The 17,757-nt window shown below is 46.5% G+C and overlaps 1 protein-coding gene across 11 annotated transcripts in view; it reads left to right on the top strand.

Moving 5' to 3' along the window:
• The window catches only part of LOC124007462 (dynamin-1-like), a 108,544-nt gene that overhangs the window by 35,008 nt on the left and 55,779 nt on the right, over positions 1-17,757 (top strand). For 7 of the 11 annotated variants that reach the window (XR_006833936.1, XM_046318056.1, XM_046318054.1 and 4 more), the window contains exons 9-14: positions 835-902; positions 2,394-2,532; positions 16,298-16,384; positions 16,891-16,961; positions 17,127-17,178; positions 17,717-17,731. Coding sequence is in view for 10 of the 11 variants with exons in the window: in XM_046318056.1 (XP_046174012.1) it covers positions 835-902; positions 2,394-2,532; positions 16,298-16,384; positions 16,891-16,961; positions 17,127-17,178; positions 17,717-17,731 (432 nt within the window). In the remaining variant the exon portion in view is untranslated. The remainder of the gene's footprint in view (positions 1-834; positions 903-2,393; positions 2,533-16,297; positions 16,385-16,890; positions 16,962-17,126; positions 17,179-17,716; positions 17,732-17,757) is intronic. The other 4 variants (XM_046318053.1, XM_046318058.1, XM_046318060.1 and 1 more) reach the window with 2 other exon arrangements.

The raw sequence follows: 17,757 nt of genomic DNA on the forward strand, positions 1-17,757 counted from the left end.
TAACCCGGGAAAGCCAGCCGCACCAATGTGTCGGTGGAAACAACGTTCTGCTGGCGACCGAAGTCAGATTGGAGGCACCCGGCCCGCCAAAAGGAGTCGCTAGAGAGCGATGGGACAAGGAAATCTCAGCCGTCCAAACCCTCCCCTAACCCAGACAGCGCTGGGCCAATTGTGCGCCACATCATTGGTCTCCCGGTCACGGCCGGCTGTGACACAGCCTGGGATTGAATCTGGGTCTGTAGGTACGCCTCAAGCACTGCGATGCAGTGCCTTAGACCACTGCACCACTCGGGAGGCCCAACCCAGAGACTTTATGAGGAAAACATTCTCCCTCCCTCCCTCCCTCCCTCCCTCCCTCCCTCCCTCCCTCCCTCCCTCCCTCCCTCCCTCCCTCCCTCCCTCCCTCCCTCCCTCCCTCCCTCCCTCCCTCCCTCCCTCCCTCCCTCCCTCCCTCCCTCCCTCCCTTCACAGTAAAACATTCTGTTTGGCCTTGGCCACAGGATCTGGGCCTGCTGTGGCCAGACTACAGTCTCAGTCGTTAAACATCGCACAGTCAGACTGTCTGTCATCATAAACTCATGGTATAGCTGTGTCATATCAAATGATTAACAGAGGTGTCAGACTGAATGGAATAACTAAGCAGTGTTAGTACTTAGTCTGAAGGTTTGTTGTTGTTGTAAATTTGCTCCTGTGAAGAATATTCTGTTCGCTGTTCAGAGCCACTCAATGGATACAAGGGACCTTCCATCTCTATCTATGTGGTATCTGTTGTGCGTCGGAGGCGTGTGCTCACTATTTAACGCGTGTGTGTGTGTCCTTTCTGTGTCCGTACAGATGGAGTTTAACGAAAAGGAGCTTCGCAAGGAGATCAGCTACGCCATTAAGAACATCCACGGCATTAGGCAACGTCCTTCCTCCCCATCCCCCTCTCCCTCCCCTGTCCTCGCCCGACTGGGTCGCGGCTTTGGGCCAGGCCAACTCCAATCGCCGTCACCCATCTGATCACAAAGACCTCGAGACACATTGACCGCAGACATGCACCCAGCATGCTGTCGCACACTGATGTTGTCAGAAACAGAAGTGGAGGGATTGGTGATTAGATCTGTGACCGCTGGTTGGATGGTATCTTTCTCTCGCTCCTTGCCCTGCCCCGTGTCCACCTGTCTGTATCTTGTATGTACGACTGTCTGTCTGTTGAAGCCCTAGCCTGATATGCCGGTCACGTGTGACCTAGCTCACTTTTGACCCGTCCCATGACAACGCCCTGTCTTTTACGTAGGTCCCAGAGCGATATAAATCAGAATCCGACAGTGACGTCATCGCTATTCAGGAAGTGAACCTGTTAAAATGAATCTGTTGAAAGTCCCCCTTCTTCCTCCCACTCCACCTCCCACAGTGAAGCTAGAAGGAAGTCTTCAAGAACAGGGGGTGGTTTGAGCTATGTAGCAGAATACATGATCCTGGTGACCTACTGCCAAGAACACAAACTAACTTAAACTACGAACAATTACTTTTGCTTTAGTGCATACAGTTTCCCTCAGAAAAGCTACAAAATCTAAATTGGCTTGAGCTTAGAACAGTGTTGCTATTTGTCTGCATTTCCTTGTCACATTTCCTTCGCGAAAGCAAAATGGCTGCCAACCTGTTCTGACAGTGAGGGCGAGCTCTACCCGGTCAGTGGTTCTGTGCTGTAATATATAACACTATTCACATACTGTATAGCAGGGTCCCCACCTGGCGACACAGGTTTTTTTTATTTCCCCCTCAAAGATGACTGAAAAGTTATCATTATTTTTTGTTGGGTTGGGGAGAACGTAAAAACCCCATCAAATTAGATTTTTATTCAGGATATATGTACAAAAGTACTCCCACACAAACGAGAGATATACTGTATGTGATCGTGTACAAATGTTTGCGAGGTTTGAAATGGTCATGTTTAAAAAAAAATGTTATATCTGCTTGGGCGTCTTGCGGTCAATTTGCAGTGTACAAATTATTAGTCATTCTCTTCTGGCCCCCTGACCATCCTCTCAAGTAAAAATCATCCCACGGCTGAATCTAGTTGATGATCCCTGCTGTATAGTAATAATGATAAAAGTTCTGTTCTTTAAGTTCAGTTGTGCTTTTATCGAACTCGCTCAATATTTCCCCCAAACCACGATGTGATGATTTAGCTTAGTTTTTAATACTGTTTTTTGTTGAAATTTATAATCTGTCTTTATCTTGCTGTGCATGATTCTTATTTATGCTTTATGTGGAAGGGGTTTGTGAGGAGGAGTTTATTTCCAAGTAGCACTATTCTCTCTGCCTGACTTCCTCCTCCTCCTCTTCCTCCTTCTTTCTCTTTTTCCCTCTTTTTTGAACCTGTCGCTCGTTTTCTCTCTACCGGGCAGAACTGGCCTCTTCACTCCGGACATGGCCTTTGAGACCATTGTGAAAAGGCAGATCGGCAAGATCAAAGAGCCCTGCCAGAAATGTGTGGACATGGTCATTTCTGAGCTAGTCAATACCGTTAGGCAGTGTACTCAGAAGGTAAACGCACATGGTGGAGAGCGACACTATGGTTTCATCTCTCCCTCCCACCAAAACCTTCTGCTATGTCATCCCTGTTATCGTATCACCGCACTGCCTCGTTTTCCAGACCCGGTTTTCCCGGGTTGGGACAGTAGGGGGCGTACTGGGGTAGTTGGGGTATTGTGAGGGACTGCCTGCCTACCGCTTTGGATGGGGTGGCTGGGCAGAGTGGCATCGCCTGGCCATGTTATAGAACTGTGCTGGGTATAGAAGGGGTCTGGATGCTGCTGAGTTGCTGCTCTGTGGCTACATGTCAAGGGTAGCAACTTTTGACACAGGAGTAAGGATGAAAATGATCAAATTGACATTCAGAATCAAATTAACGGTCAAATTAACACATCTCATGATGTTTAATTTATGTTAAGTCACAGGTGACTGAGTTCCTTTTAGCAGTGGATAAATCATTTTCAATGCCTTGAGTGTCACATCAAAGTGTCACTCCGCTGTTGTCCCTGGCAGCCATGTTGGGTGACCTCAGCATCCAGACTTCCTGCTTGTGAGACCGGAGGCTGTGCACCTGCAGCAGACAGGAGCCATGACAATGTGAAGATCTGGATGATTACCAAGGGCCAAGGTCAGCTTTAGAGGGCCCTTTAGGACCAGACTCAGCCAAAGGAGCCCCAGTGGTTTTAATACCAGTGGTCTTAATTCCACTGTGACCAGGCGATGTTATGGAATGTGGCCAGACCACAGTGACTCTGGGACAGCGGAATAACAAACGCTGTGACCCTGCTCTGTGTGGTCAGCTGGGGGATAGATGGAGACAGGGGGAAAGGGAGAAGAGGACGAAGATTTAGGGTCAGGTATAGAGGAAGAGCAAGGTGCTTTGTCTGGGGTGTTGGGTGCACAGCTACGGTCTGGCATGGCTCATAACTCAGAGCTGTTGGCCGGTGAAGTGGTGCAGGCTGTATTTTCTCTCTCTCTCTCTCTCTCTCTCTCTCTCTCTCTCTCTCTCTCTCTCTCTCTCTCTCTCTCTCTCTCTCTCTCTCTCTCTCTCTCTCTCTCTCTCTCTCTCTCTCTCCCACCATACGAAGGTGTAGTGACAAGGTAACCAAGGAACCGAGCCACGTTGCGTCATTTTTAGAGGTAGGGATAGACCGATGGCTGGACTACAAATCGGAAGCAAATGAACAATTCAAATAATTGATCTATAGTGGTTAGTGTTGTAGCTATATGCTTTCTGTTTGGTCGAATAAGAGGCAAAATAACCATTTGATTGTAACGATTCTCATCCTCGTCTGATGAGGAATGTGAGAGATCGGACCAAAATGCAGCATGGTACGTGTCCATGTTAAATGTATTACAACTAAACACAAAATAACAAACGTGAAACAACGAAAATCGAAACAGTCCTACAAGGTGACACAACACAAAACAGGAAACAACTACCCACAAACACAGGAAGGATCAGGCTACCTAAGTATGGTTCTCAATCAGAGACAACGATAGACAGCTGCTTCTGATTGGGAACCATACCAGGCCAAACACAGAAATACAAAACATAGAATGCCCACCCCAACTCACGCCCTGACCAAACCAAAAATAGAGACATAAAAAAAGGAACTAAGGTCAGAAAGTGACATTGATATATTCTTATGATAACCAGTTGATAGTTCTTTGAAGTTATGAGAATATATCCGTTTTTTACTGCTTATACATTTTTGTGTCTGATTGTCTGAGTTTGACTGATTGCATTTATTTAGTTTGACATACACTACCGGTCAAACGTTTTAGAACACCTACTCATTCAAGGGTTTTTCTTTATTTTTACTATTTTCTTAATTGTAGACATCAAAACTATGAAATAACACAATTGGAATTATGTAGTAACCAAAATAATGTTAAACATTTTGCCCCCTACCTTGTCACAACACAACTGATTGGCTCAAAAGAGAGGCTCATTAAGAAAGAAAGAAATTCCACAAATACATTTTTTAAGAAGGCACACCTGTTCATTGAAATGCATTCCAGGTGACCACCTCATGAAGCTGGTTGAGAGAATGCCAAGAGTGTGCAAAGCTGTCATCAAGGCAAAGGGTCTCAAAATAAAAATAAAATACATTTTGATTTGTTTAACACTTTTTTGGTTACTACATGATTCCATATGTGCTATTTCGTAGTTTTGATGTCTTCACTATTATTCTACAACGTAGAAAATAGTCAAAATAAAGAAAAACCCTTGAATGAGTAGGTGTCCAAACTTTTGACTGGTAGTGTATACGTCCCCATTATAGAATGCACAGTAAGCCACACAGCTAAGAAATCATTTCATAGTTTGTCTTTGTCAGTCAGTCTCTTCGTTCATACTCCTTATTCCACAGTTTTCTCTTCTCCTCCTCTCCATGGTTTTTGTATTGTGGTGTGATAGTGTTTATCTGCAAGTTTATCTGCAAATGTGCCTGGCCCTCTCACATATTTGTTTCCAAATAACAAAGAACAAGACTCGGTGTTGACTCTGAGCCAGCTACATAGCAGATTTAAATAGTTGTTTTTCTTCAAACATGCCATTCCATTTATAAAATGATGGTATCCTAAAAATGATGAATACTGTGTCTGACTCAGAAGACCGACTACCATTTTTTTCAAAGCAGAGTCAACTCACCCATCAGTGACAATATACAGTGACATTTATTTACTGTGTACTGACTTTGTAAGCTTGGCAAATGCAAAAGACAGATGGAGGTCACTTGCGGTCAAAAGAGGAGTCCATTCAACACATGAAAGGATTCAAACACGTAGTGTCATGGTAAGCCAGATACACTGCCCTCAGAAAGTATTCACACCCCTTGACCTTTTCCACGTTCTGTTGTGTTACAGTCTGAGTTTAAAATGGATGAAACGTATATGTTGTGTCACTGACCTACAAATGTTTACAAATGAATTCAAAATGAGAAGCTGAAATGTAAATGTCTTGAGTAAAGTAAGTATTCAACTCGTTGCGTAAATAAGTTCAGGAGTAAACATGTGCATGGACTCACTTTGTGTGCAATAACAGCATTTAAAATGATTTTTAAATGACTACTCCATCTCTGTACCCCACACATACTGTAAGGTCCCTCAATCGAGCAATGAATTTCACGCACAGATTCAACCACAAAGACCAGGGAGGTTTTCCAATGCATCGCAAAGCAGGGCACCGATTGGTAGATGGGTAAAAATAAAAACATTGAATATCCCTTTGAGCCTGTACATAAGTCTGTACAGAATACAAAATATTCCAAAACATGCGTCCTGTTTAAATAAGGCACTTAAGTAATACTGCAAAAAATCTGGCAAAGAAATGCACTTTTTGTCCTGAACATATAGCGCTATGTTTTGGGGCAAATCCAACACAACACATCACTGAGTACCACTCTTCATATTCTCAAGCACGGTAGTGGTTGCATCATGTTATGGGTATGCTTGTCATCGGCAAGGACTAGGGAGTTTTTTGGGGAGCGGGATGAAAATAAACAGAGTAGAACTAAACACAGGCAAAATCCTGGAGGAAATGTCATGTTTGTCATTCATTGTCATGTCTTGTCCCTGTGCTCCCCATGCTATTCGTTTCCCTCTGCTGGTCTTGTTTGGTTCTATCCCTCTCTCTCCCCCTCCCTCTCTCACTCTCTCGCTCTCTCTTCTCTCTGTCGTTCCGTTCCTGCTCCCAGCTGTTCCTATTCCCCTAATCATCATTTTATTCCCACACCTGTTCCCGATCCTTTCCCCTGATTAGACTCCCTATTTATTCCTTTGTGTTCCGTCCCTGTTCCGTCGGTTCCTTGTTTGGTATTCCATGCTGTAATTGCGTTTCGCCCTGTCCTGTCGTGTTTTTTGCCGTGATTGTGTATCACCCTGTCCTGTCGTGTTTTGTGCCTTCTTCAGACGCTGCGTGTGAGCAGGTGTCTCAGTTGACTACGGCCTGCGCCTACCCGAAGCGACCTGCAGTCTGTGGCCGCTCTCCAGTTGTTTTCCCTCAACTATCTAGAGGATTTCAGTTATTCGGATTTGAGCATTAATAAACTCTGTTTCTGTTAAGTCGCGTTTGGGTCCTCCTTCACCTGCATAACAGAAGGAACCGACCAAAGAATGGACCCAGCGACTTCAGACGCTCGTTACACTGCCGTCGAGATCCAAGGAGCCATGCTCGGCAGACACGAGCAGGAATTGTCTGCTGCTCGCCATGCCGTGGAGAACCTGGCCGCTCAGGTTTCCGACCTCTCTGGACAGTTCCAGAGTCTACGTCTCGTGCCACCTGTTACTCCCTGGCCTGCCGAGCCTCCTGAACCCAGGGTTAATAACCCACCTTGCTACTCCGGGCAGCCCACTGAGTGCCGCTCCTTTCTCACGCAGTGTGAGATTGTGTTCTCTCTCCAACCCCACACATACTCTAGAGAGAGCTCGGGTTGCTTTCGTCATTTCACTCCTTACTGGCCGGGCTCGAGAATGGGGCACAGCTATCTGGGAGGCAAGGGCTGATTGCTCTAACAGATTCCAGAACTTTAAAGAGGAGATGATTCGGGTTTTTGACCGTTCAGTTTTTGGTGAGGAGGCTTCTAGGGCCCTGGCTTCCTTATGCCAAGGTGAACGGTCCATAACGGATTATTCCATTGAGTTTCGCACTCTTGCTGCCTCTAGTGAGTGGAACGAGCCGGCGCTGCTCGCTCGTTTTCTGGAGGGACTCCACGCAGTGGTTAAGGATGAGATTCTCTCCCGGGAGGTTCCTTCAGATGTGGACTCCTTGATTGCTCTCGCCATCCGCATAGAACGACGGGTAGATCTTCGTCACCGGGCTCGTGGAAGAGAGCTCGCATCAACGGTGTTTCCCTGCTCCGCATCGCAACCATCTCCCTCTGGCTTTGAGACTGAGCCCATGCAGCTGGGAGGGATTCGCATCTCGAATAAGGAGAGGGAACAGAGGATCACCAACCGCCTGTGCCTCTATTGCGGAGTGGCTGGACATTTTGTTATTTCATGTCCAGTAAGAGGCCAGAGCCCATCAGTAAGCGGAGGGCTACTGGTGAGCGCTACTACTCAGGTCCCTTCATCTAGATCTTGTACTACTATGTCGGTCCATCTACGCTGGACCGGTTCGGGTGCTACATGCAGTGCTTTGATTGACTCTGGGGCTGAGGGTTGTTTCATGGACGAAGCATGGGCTCGAAACATAACATTCCTTTCAGACCATTAGACAGGCCTACGCCCATGTTTGCCTTAGATGGTAGTCATCTTCCCAGTATCAAATTTGAGACACTACCTTTAACTCTCACAGTATCTGGTAACCACAGTGAGACTATTTCTTTTTTGATTTTCCGTTCACCGTTTACACCTGTTGTTTTGGGTCATCCCTGGCTAGTATGTCATAATCCTTCTATTAATTGGTCTAGTAATTCTATCCTATCCTGGAACGTTTCTTGTCATGTGAAGTGTTTAATGTCTGCCATCCCTCCCGTTTCTTCTCTCCCTACTTCTCAGGAGGAACCTGGCGATTTGACAGGAGTGCCGGAGGAATATCATGATCTGCGCACGGTCTTCAGTCGGTCCCGAGCCAACTCCCTTCCTCCTCACCGGTCGTATGATTGTAGTATTGATCTCCTTCCAGGGACCACGCCTCCTCGAGGTAGACTATACTCTCTGTCGGCTCCCGAACGTAAGGCTCTCGAGGATTATTTGTCTGTGTCTCTTGACGCCGGTACCATAGTGCCTTCTTCTTCTCCGGCCGGGGCGGGGTTCTTTTTTGTTAAGAAGAAGGACGGTACTCTGCGCCCCTGCGTGGATTATCGAGGGCTGAATGACATAACGGTTAAGAATCGTTATCCGCTTCCCCTTATGTCATCAGCCTTCGAGATTCTGCAGGGAGCCAGGTGCTTTACTAAGTTGGACCTTCGTAACGCTTACCATCTCGTGCGCATCAGAGAGGGGGACGAGTGGAAAACGGCGTTTAATACTCCGTTAGGGCATTTTGAGTACCGGGTTCTGCCGTTCGGTCTCGCCAATGCGCCAGCTGTTTTTCAGGCATTAGTTAATGATGTTCTGAGAGACATGCTGAACATTTTTGTTTTTGTCTATCTTGACGATATCCTGATTTTTTCTCCGTCACTCGAGATTCATGTTCAGCACGTTCGACGTGTTCTACAGCGCCTTTTAGAGAATTGTCTCTACGTAAAGGCTGAGAAGTGCTCTTTTCATGTCTCCTCCGTTACTTTCTCGGTTCCGTTATTTCCGCTGAAGGCATTCAGATGGATTCCGCTAAGGTCCAAGCTGTCAGTGATTGGCCCGTTCCAAGGTCACGTGTCGAGTTGCAGCGCTTCTTAGGTTTCGCTAATTTCTATCGGCGTTTCATTCGTAATTTCGGTCAAGTTGCTGCCCCTCTCACAGCTCTTACTTCTGTCAAGACGTGTTTTAAGTGGTCCGGTTCCGCCCAGGGAGCTTTTGATCTTCTAAAAGAACGTTTTACGTCCGCTCCTATCCTCGTTACTCCTGACGTCACTAGACAATTCATTGTCGAGGTTGACGCTTCAGAGGTAGGCGTGGGAGCCATTCTATCCCAGCGCTCCCAGTCTGACGATAAGGTTCATCCTTGCGCTTATTTTTCTCATCGCCTGTCGCCATCTGAGCGCAACTATGATGTGGGTAACCGTGAACTGCTCGCCATCCGCTTAGCCCTAGGCGAATGGCGACAGTGGTTGGAGGGGGCGACCGTTCCTTTTGTCGTTTGGACAGACCATAAGAACCTTGAGTACATCCGTTCTGCCAAACGACTTAATGCCCGTCAAGCTCGTTGGGCGTTGTTTTCGCTCGTTTCGAGTTTGTGATTTCTTACCGTCCGGGTAGCAAGAACACCAAGCCTGATGCCTTATCCCGTCTGTTTAGTTCTTCTGTGGCTTCTACTGATCCCGAGGGGATTCTTCCTTATGGGCGTGTTGTCGGGTTAACAGTCTGGGGAATTGAAAGACAGGTTAAGCAAGCACTCACGCACACTGCGTCGCCGCGCGCTTGTCCTAGTAACCTCCTTTTCGTTCCTGTTTCCACTCGTCTGGCTGTTCTTCAGTGGGCTCACTCTGCCAAGTTAGCGGGTCATCCCGGTGTTCGAGGCACTCTTGCGTCTATTCGCCAGCGCTTTTGGTGGCCGACTCAGGAGCGTGACACGCGCCGTTTCGTGGCTGCCTGTTCGGACTGCGCGCAGACTAAGTCGGGTAACTCTCCTCCTGCCGGTCGTCTCAGACCGCTCCCCATTCCTTCTCGACCATGGTCTCACATTGCCTTAGACTTCATTACCGGTCTGCCTTTGTCTGCGGGGAAGACTGTGATTCTGACGGTTGTCGATAGGTTCTCTAAGGCGGCACATTTCATTCCCCTCGCTAAACTTCCTTCCGCTAAGGAGACGGCACAAATCATTATTGAGAATGTATTCAGAATTCATGGCCTTCCGTTAGACGCCGTTTCAGACAGAGGTCCGCAATTCACGTCACAGTTTTGGAGGGAGTTCTGTCGTTTGATTGGTGCGTCCGTCAGTCTCTCTTCCGGGTTTCATCCCCAGTCTAACGGTCAAGCAGAGAGGGCCAATCAGACGATTGGTCGCATACTACGCAGCCTTTCTTTCAGGAACCCTGCGTCTTGGGCAGAACAGCTCCCCTGGGCAGAATACGCTCACAATTCGCTTCCTTCGTCTGCTACCGGGTTATCTCCGTTTCAGAGTAGTCTGGGTTACCAGCCTCCTCTGTTCTCATCCCAGCTTGCCGAGTCCAGCGTTCCCTCCGCTCAAGCGTTTGTCCAACGTTGTGAGCGCACCTGGAGGAGGGTGAGGTCTGCACTTTGCCGTTACAGGGCACAGACGGTGAGAGCCGCCAATAAACGCAGGATTAAGAGTCCAAGGTATTGTTGCGGCCAGAGAGTGTGGCTTTCCACTCGCAACCTTCCTCTTACGACAGCTTCTCGTAAGTTGACTCGCGGTTCATTGGTCCGTTCCGTGTCTCCCAGGTCGTCAATCCTGTCGCTGTGCGACTGCTTCTTCCGCGACATCTTCGTCGCGTCCATCCTGTCTTCCATGTCTCCTGTGTTAAGCCCTTTCTTCGCACCCCCGTTCGTCTTCCCTCCCCCCTCCCGTCCTTGTCGAGAGCGCACCTATTTACAAGGTACATAAAATTATGGACATGCGTTCTCGGGGGACGGGGTCACCAATACCTAGTGGATTGGGAGGGTTACGGTCCTGAGGAGAGGAGTTGGGTTCCGTCTCGGGACGTGCTGGACCGTTCGCTCATCGATGATTTCCTCCGTTGCCGCCAGGATTCCTCCTCGAGTGCGCCAGGAGGCGCTCGGTGAGTGGGGGGGTACTGTCATGTTTGTCATTCATTGTCATGTCTTGTCCCTGTGCTCCCCATGCTATTCGTTTCCCTCTGCTGGTCTTGTTTGGTTCTATCCCTCTCTCTCCCCCTCCCTCTCTCACTCTCTCGCTCTCTCTTCTCTCTGTCGTTCCGTTCCTGCTCCCAGCTGTTCCTATTCCCCTAATCATCATTTTATTCCCACACCTGTTCCCGATCCTTTCCCCTGATTAGACTCCCTATTTATTCCTTTGTGTTCCGTCCCTGTTCCGTCGGTTCCTTGTTTGGTATTCCATGCTGTAATTGCGTTTCGCCCTGTCCTGTCGTGTTTTTTGCCGTGATTGTGTATCACCCTGTCCTGTCGTGTTTTGTGCCTTCTTCAGACGCTGCGTGTGAGCAGGTGTCTCAGTTGACTACGGCCTGCGCCTACCCGAAGCGACCTGCAGTCTGTGGCCGCTCTCCAGTTGTTTTCCCCTCAACTATCTAGAGGATTTCAGTTATTCGGATTTGAGCATTAATAAACTCTGTTTCTGTTAAGTCGCGTTTGGGTCCTCCTTCACCTGCATAACAGGAAAACTTGGTTCAGTCTGCTTTCCAACAGACACTTGGAGACAAATTCACCTTTTAGCTGGACAATTATCTAAAAACAAGACAATAGACAGGAGTTGCTTACCAAGACAGCATTGAATGTTCCTGAGTGGCCTAGTTACAGTTTAGACTTAAATCAACTTGAAAATCTATGGCAAGACTTGAAAATGGCATCTAGCAATGATCAACAACCAACTTGACAGAAGTTGAATCATTTTTTTAAGAGTAATGGGCAAATGTTGTACAATCCAGGTGTGGAAAGCTCTTCGAGATTTACCCAGAAAGACAGCTGCAATCGATGCCAAGCTTATTCTAACATGTATTGACTCATAGGGTTGAATACTTATCTCATCAAGATATATTAGTGTTTTATTTTCCATTAATTACTGCACACTAAAATAATAATAATAATCTTCCACTTTGACATTACAGAGTATGTTGTGCAGACCGTTGACAAAAGATGACAATTCAATCCAATGTGATGACAATTCAATCCAATGTGATGACAATTCAATCCAATGTGATGACAATTCAATCCAATGTGAGGACAATTCAATCCAATGTGGAAAAGCGTTGTGGATACTTTCTGAATGTACAGTATGTTGTTTATTTTCAATAGGAGACACCTGACTATGCACACTGCTATTGATTAAACATCATCTTCTCGAGATGTGTGACACGGTTAGCTTTCTGTCACACTTCACTATCTATGTCCTGTGTGCACTCGGGAACATACTATGTAGTCAGTACAAGGCTGGTGAACAATATGAATCGCGTTCACCTTGATCATCTGAATATGGTAGGACTGAGACGATGGATCTATCCTTACTCTGGTCTTACCATGATATTAAACTCCCTTGTTGTTTTTTGTCATTCAAACATTCATTTTTATTCTGTTTTGTTTTTGATTGGCCAAAGTAGACAATTTAACTAATTGTCCCAAGTTCCCATCGTAACCAGCATTTGTGTGTTTTCTCCTCAGTGAGTAATACTGTATCTTTGCGACTTCCTCTCAGTCTCCGATTCTGTCATCTGATTTGAGTTCCTCTAGTCGATTCTACTCACTTCCATAGTAACTAGTGCTGTTGCAGGTGGAGCAGTTGTGTCTTAGCATCTCAACTAACAGATCTACCCACAACATCTATCTCTCTCTGTTTCTTTCTATTTCTCCCACTCTCTCTCTCTCTCTCTCTCTCTCTCTCTCTCTCTCTCTCTCTCTCTCTCTCTCTCTCTCTCTCTCTCTCTCTCTCTCTCTCTCTCTCTCTCTCTCTCTCTTTATTGTCTTCTACATCTTGTTGTGTCTCACCTCTCACTGACTTGTTTATTCTTCAAGCCCATTTTTGAAAAAATGTAAAAGAGACTTCTTGTGGATTTTTTTCAAGACCATAAAACAGAAAATCCACAAGAGGTCTTTCTGCCCTCTTCCACTCTCTCTCCTCGTCCTCCCCCTGCTCCCCATGCATTGTGTGTGTGTGCTTGTGTGTAACAATCTTCCTGCATGCTACCCATACCCTGTTTGTATGAGTTATTGTATATCAAAGTACTTTTTACGATGCATCTCTGTCAAACAGAACATTCCTAACTGGCTGTGCTGGAACTATGTTGTGGATGTGAAAGTTGCAATGCTTCTTTACAACGACACATTGGTTCATTGGTCTTCAATTTTATGAAGCCACTAATATCAGTCTTATTTTGATTGGTCAATTTAATGTCTGCTCTAGTAAGTCACCTGGCCATAAGGTAGTAGTACAGATGTAGGATCTTCATTTGAGCCAAATAATCCTACAGCAACAGGAAATGTGAGTTTTATACTAAATTGACATTTTTTTAGGGGTTGATACATTTGTGGGAAAAATCAGCTCTGAATTTTTTAAACCTGAACTACAGTACAAGTTGAACATTACCTGCATTGCAAGAAAGTTCGACTGCAACAAGGTGATCAAATTAAGACCCTACATCTGTATTAGTAATAGCCCGACATGGCATTATAGCACAGTATGTGAAATAGCCCTGCAATGTGTCATCAAAGCCAAAGAACCAGTGTACTATAAGTCACCAGGACTTGTGTTTAGATGACAGTATAGAAGGAAGATCTAATACTGTTATATAATAGGCGTCAATGACATGGCTATCTGTCTACACATATGAATAAGCCTTAAAGAGCTCAATGTTGCCTACTGTGTATTTAGGCCCAGGCCAGGAAGTGATAAATCCAACGATAGAAGAGAAGGATCTCATTGATTCCAATGTGATCCTGTGACCTTGAACAGCCAACGCAAAGGATGCATTGTAACTTGCCAGACGTCAGCTTATTTTATTTCACTGTGATTTCAGTTGGCTTTCCTCCCTCCCACCAGACTCTGTGATTCAGTTGGCTTTCCTCCCTCCCACCAGACTCTGTGATTCAGTTGGCTTTCCTCCCTCCCACCAGACTCTGTGATTCAGTTGGCTTTCCTCCCTCCCACCAGACTCTGTGATTCAGTTGGCTTTCCTCCCTCCCACCAGACTCTGTGATTCAGTTGGCTTTCCTCCCTCCCACCAGACTCTGTGATTCAGTTGGCTTTCCTCCCTCCCACCAGACTCTGTGATTCAGTTGGCTTTCCTCCCTCCCACCAGACTCTGTGATTCAGTTGGCTTTCCTCCCTCCCACCAGACTCTGTGATTCAGTTGGCTTTCCTCCCTCCCACCAGACTCTGTGATTCAGTTGGCTTTCCTCCTAACAGACTCTGTGATTCAGTTGGCTTTCCTCCTAACAGACTCTGTGATTCAGTTGGCTTTCCTCCCACCAGACTATGTGATTCAGTTGGCTTTCCTCCCACCAGACTATGTGATTCAGTTGGCTTTCCTCCCACCAGACTATGTGATTCAGTTGGCTTTCCTCCTAACAGACTCTGTGATTCAGTTGGCTTTCCTCCTAACAGACTCTGTGATTCAGTTGGCTTTCCTCCCACCAGACTATGTGATTCAGTTGGCTTTCCTCCCACCAGACTATGTGATTCAGTTGGCTTTCCTCCCACCAGACTATGTGATTCAGTTGGCTTTCCTCCCACCAGACTCTGTGATTCAGTTGGCTTTCCTCCCTCCCACCAGACTCTGTGATTCAGTTGGCTTTCCTCCCTCCTAACAGACTCTGTGATTCAGTTGGCTTTCCTCCCTCCCACCAGACTCTGTGATTCAGTTGGCTTTCCTCCCTCCCACCAGACTCTGTGATTCAGTTGGCTTTCCTCCCTCCCACCAGACTCTGTGATTCAGTTGGCTTTCCTCCCTCCCACCAGACTCTGTGATTCAGTTGGCTTTCCTCCCTCCCACCAGACTCTGTGATTCAGTTGGCTTTCCTCCCTCCCACCAGACTCTATGATTCAGTTGGCTTTCCTCCTAACAGACTCTGTGATTCAATTGGCTTTCCTCCTAACAGACTCTGTGATTCAGTTGGCTTTCCTCCCACCAGACTATGTGATTCAGTTGGCTTTCCTCCCACCAGACTATGTGATTCAGTTGGCTTTCCTCCCACCAGACTCTATGATTCAGTTGGCTTTCCTCCTAACAGACTCTGTGATTCAGTTGGCTTTCCTCCTAACAGACTTTATGATTCAGTTGGCTTTCCTCCCACCAGACTCTGTGATTCAGTTGACTTTCCTCCTAACATACTCTGTGATTCAGTTGGCTTTCCTCCCACCAGACTATGTGATTCAGTTGATTTTCCTCCCACCAGACTCTGTGATTCAGTTGGCTTTCCTCCCACCAGACTCTGTGATTCAGTTGGCTTTCCTCCTAACAGACTCTGTGATTCAGTTGGCTTTCCTCCCACCAGACTCTGTGATTCAGTTGGCTTTCCTCCCACCAGACTCTGTGATTCAGTTGGCTTTCCTCCTGACAGACTCTGTGATTCAGTTGGCTTTCCTCCCACCAGACTCTGTGATTCAGTTGTCTTTCCTCCTAACAGACTCTGTGATTCTGTTGTGTGCCTGCTGTATTGGAAGCACACCAATGTCTGTATTGGTGTGTTTACAAAGAACACATGGAAAAAGGCTGTAGTGTGCCAGGAAAAGAATGTGTTATCGGGGAGAAGACTATTTGTTCTTCGGGAGGCGACTGTTTGTTGGGCAGAAGACTGTTTGTTGGGCAGAAGACTGTTTGTTGGGGAGAAGACTTTTGTTGGGCAGAAGACTGTTTGTTGGGCAGAAGACTGTTTGTTGGGGAGAAGACTGTTTGTTGGGCAGAAGACTGTTTGTTGGGCAGAAGACTGTTTGTTGGGCAGAAGACTGTTTGTTGGGGAGAAGACTGTTTGTTGGGGAGAAGACTGTTTTTGAGGAGAAGACTATTTGTTGAGCAGAAGACTATTTGTTGAGCAGAAGACTATTTGTTGAGCAGAAGACTGTTTGTTGGGCAGAATACTATTTGTTGAGCAGAAGACTGTTTGTTGGGCAGAAGACTGTTTGTTGGGCAGAAGACTGTTTGTTGAGCAGAAGACTGTTTGTTGGGCAGAAGACTATTTGTTGGGCAAAAGACGATTTGTTGGGGAGAAGACTGTTTAGTGTTTTATGGCAGTAATACAGACTCTGCACTATTCATTGACTTGTAATTTGATTAACCCCGTGTGGAAAGATAGACACACTAAGAAAAGCCAATATTAACACTGATGAACTTATATTGTTGTGACTAGGGCAGAGTCTGTGCTGTGCTCTTGTTGTGCGTGCACTGTATGTTTTTGTGCTGTTAGTGCTTGAGTGTGTGTGTTTCGCTGTATTGGCTGTGTTGGCTGTGCTTTGTGTCTGGTCCGTGTCTGAACTGTGCCTCCCTACCCACACGGTGTGCCCTGTGCTGTCCTGTACCCACAGCTGGCTCAGTACCCCATGCTGAGGGAGGAGATGGACAAGATTGTCACCCAGCATATCCGAGACCGTGAGAGTCGCACCAAGGACCAGGTGACACTCACACGCACGCACGCACGCACGCTCACACACACACACACACACACACACACACACACACACACACACACACACACACACACACACACACACACACACACACACACACACACACACACACACACACACACACACACACACACACACACACACACACACACACACACACACACACACTATTTACACTGGCGTAGCGCAGTTTCTCTGGACCACTGCAAAGTTTGGAGTTTGGGCCCCGCCCTAAGAAAGCGACTACTACCAGGTAGAATGGACAACACAAACACTTCACTTACAACACGTGGAGATTAAAAAGGAGGGTTGCTGTCAAAATGATTTGTTTAAAAAAGTAATCCAATTTAGAGATGGGTGTGAGATGACGGGCGGGTGGGGCCCCAGGAGCCTGCGGGGGGTTTCCACTACACCAGTGACTATCTTCCCAATTCAAACTGTTATGTCTAATCCTAACTCTAATAACTCCTGATGTGTGTCCCTCCATCTAGGTGATGCTGCTGATTGACATTGAGCTGGCCTACATGAACACCAACCACGAGGACTTCATTGGCTTTGCCAAGTGAGTGTCGCCCTCTAGACCGCTTTCCTGATACAGTCGATTAGAACAGATAACCCAGTAGAGACACAGTACAGTCTGTGACCTCTGACCTACCCTGACGTACTAATGATTCCTGTGTTTAGGTGTGTGTACCAATCTAACCTATGATTATGTTTACCCCTGTAGTGCTCAGCAGAGGAGCAGCCAGGTGGCCCAGAAGAAGCAACCTGGCAACAAGGTACTATAGGCACCGGACAGCACCTGCAGATAGTCCTACAGTACATTCACTATGATGTTTGTCCTGATGGGCTTTTCAGAAAGCATTGTAATGGCCCAAGATGCAAGGTTCTAGGTGGAGTTGCAACATTCTGGATAACTTTCAATAACGTTTAAACTTCCAAAAATCCTGGTTGAAGAATCATGAAGAAATAAAATCCTGGAATCATGAAGAAATAAGCAGGAAATCAGGGATTCTCCAACTTGGATTTTGGGAAAACCAGAGACTCTATTGAAAGTTCCAAGAATTTTACAACCCTAGTCCTAAAGTCTATGTCGAGCTATTCCCAAACCAGATTATGGCTCCAAGTGAGTAGAGTTTTGAGTGAGTTTGTATTACTTCTCCATTTGTTCTCGAATAAATTCTATTGTTCCTTTGTTATTCTTTAGTAGTGCAGTGTGTTAGTTGTGTTCCTACTCTATCTCTGTTTCTTCTGAGGGACTTCTCTTTCTGTTGTCTTTTTCTCTTCACCTCTATCACTACAACTGTTCTGCTTTAGCAGGATGAAATCATGGTGAGTAGAGAGTGTGTGTGTTAGTG

This window comes from Oncorhynchus gorbuscha, linkage group LG20, assembly GCF_021184085.1.
Source record: "Oncorhynchus gorbuscha isolate QuinsamMale2020 ecotype Even-year linkage group LG20, OgorEven_v1.0, whole genome shotgun sequence".
Taxonomy (NCBI): Eukaryota; Metazoa; Chordata; class Actinopteri; order Salmoniformes; family Salmonidae; genus Oncorhynchus; species Oncorhynchus gorbuscha.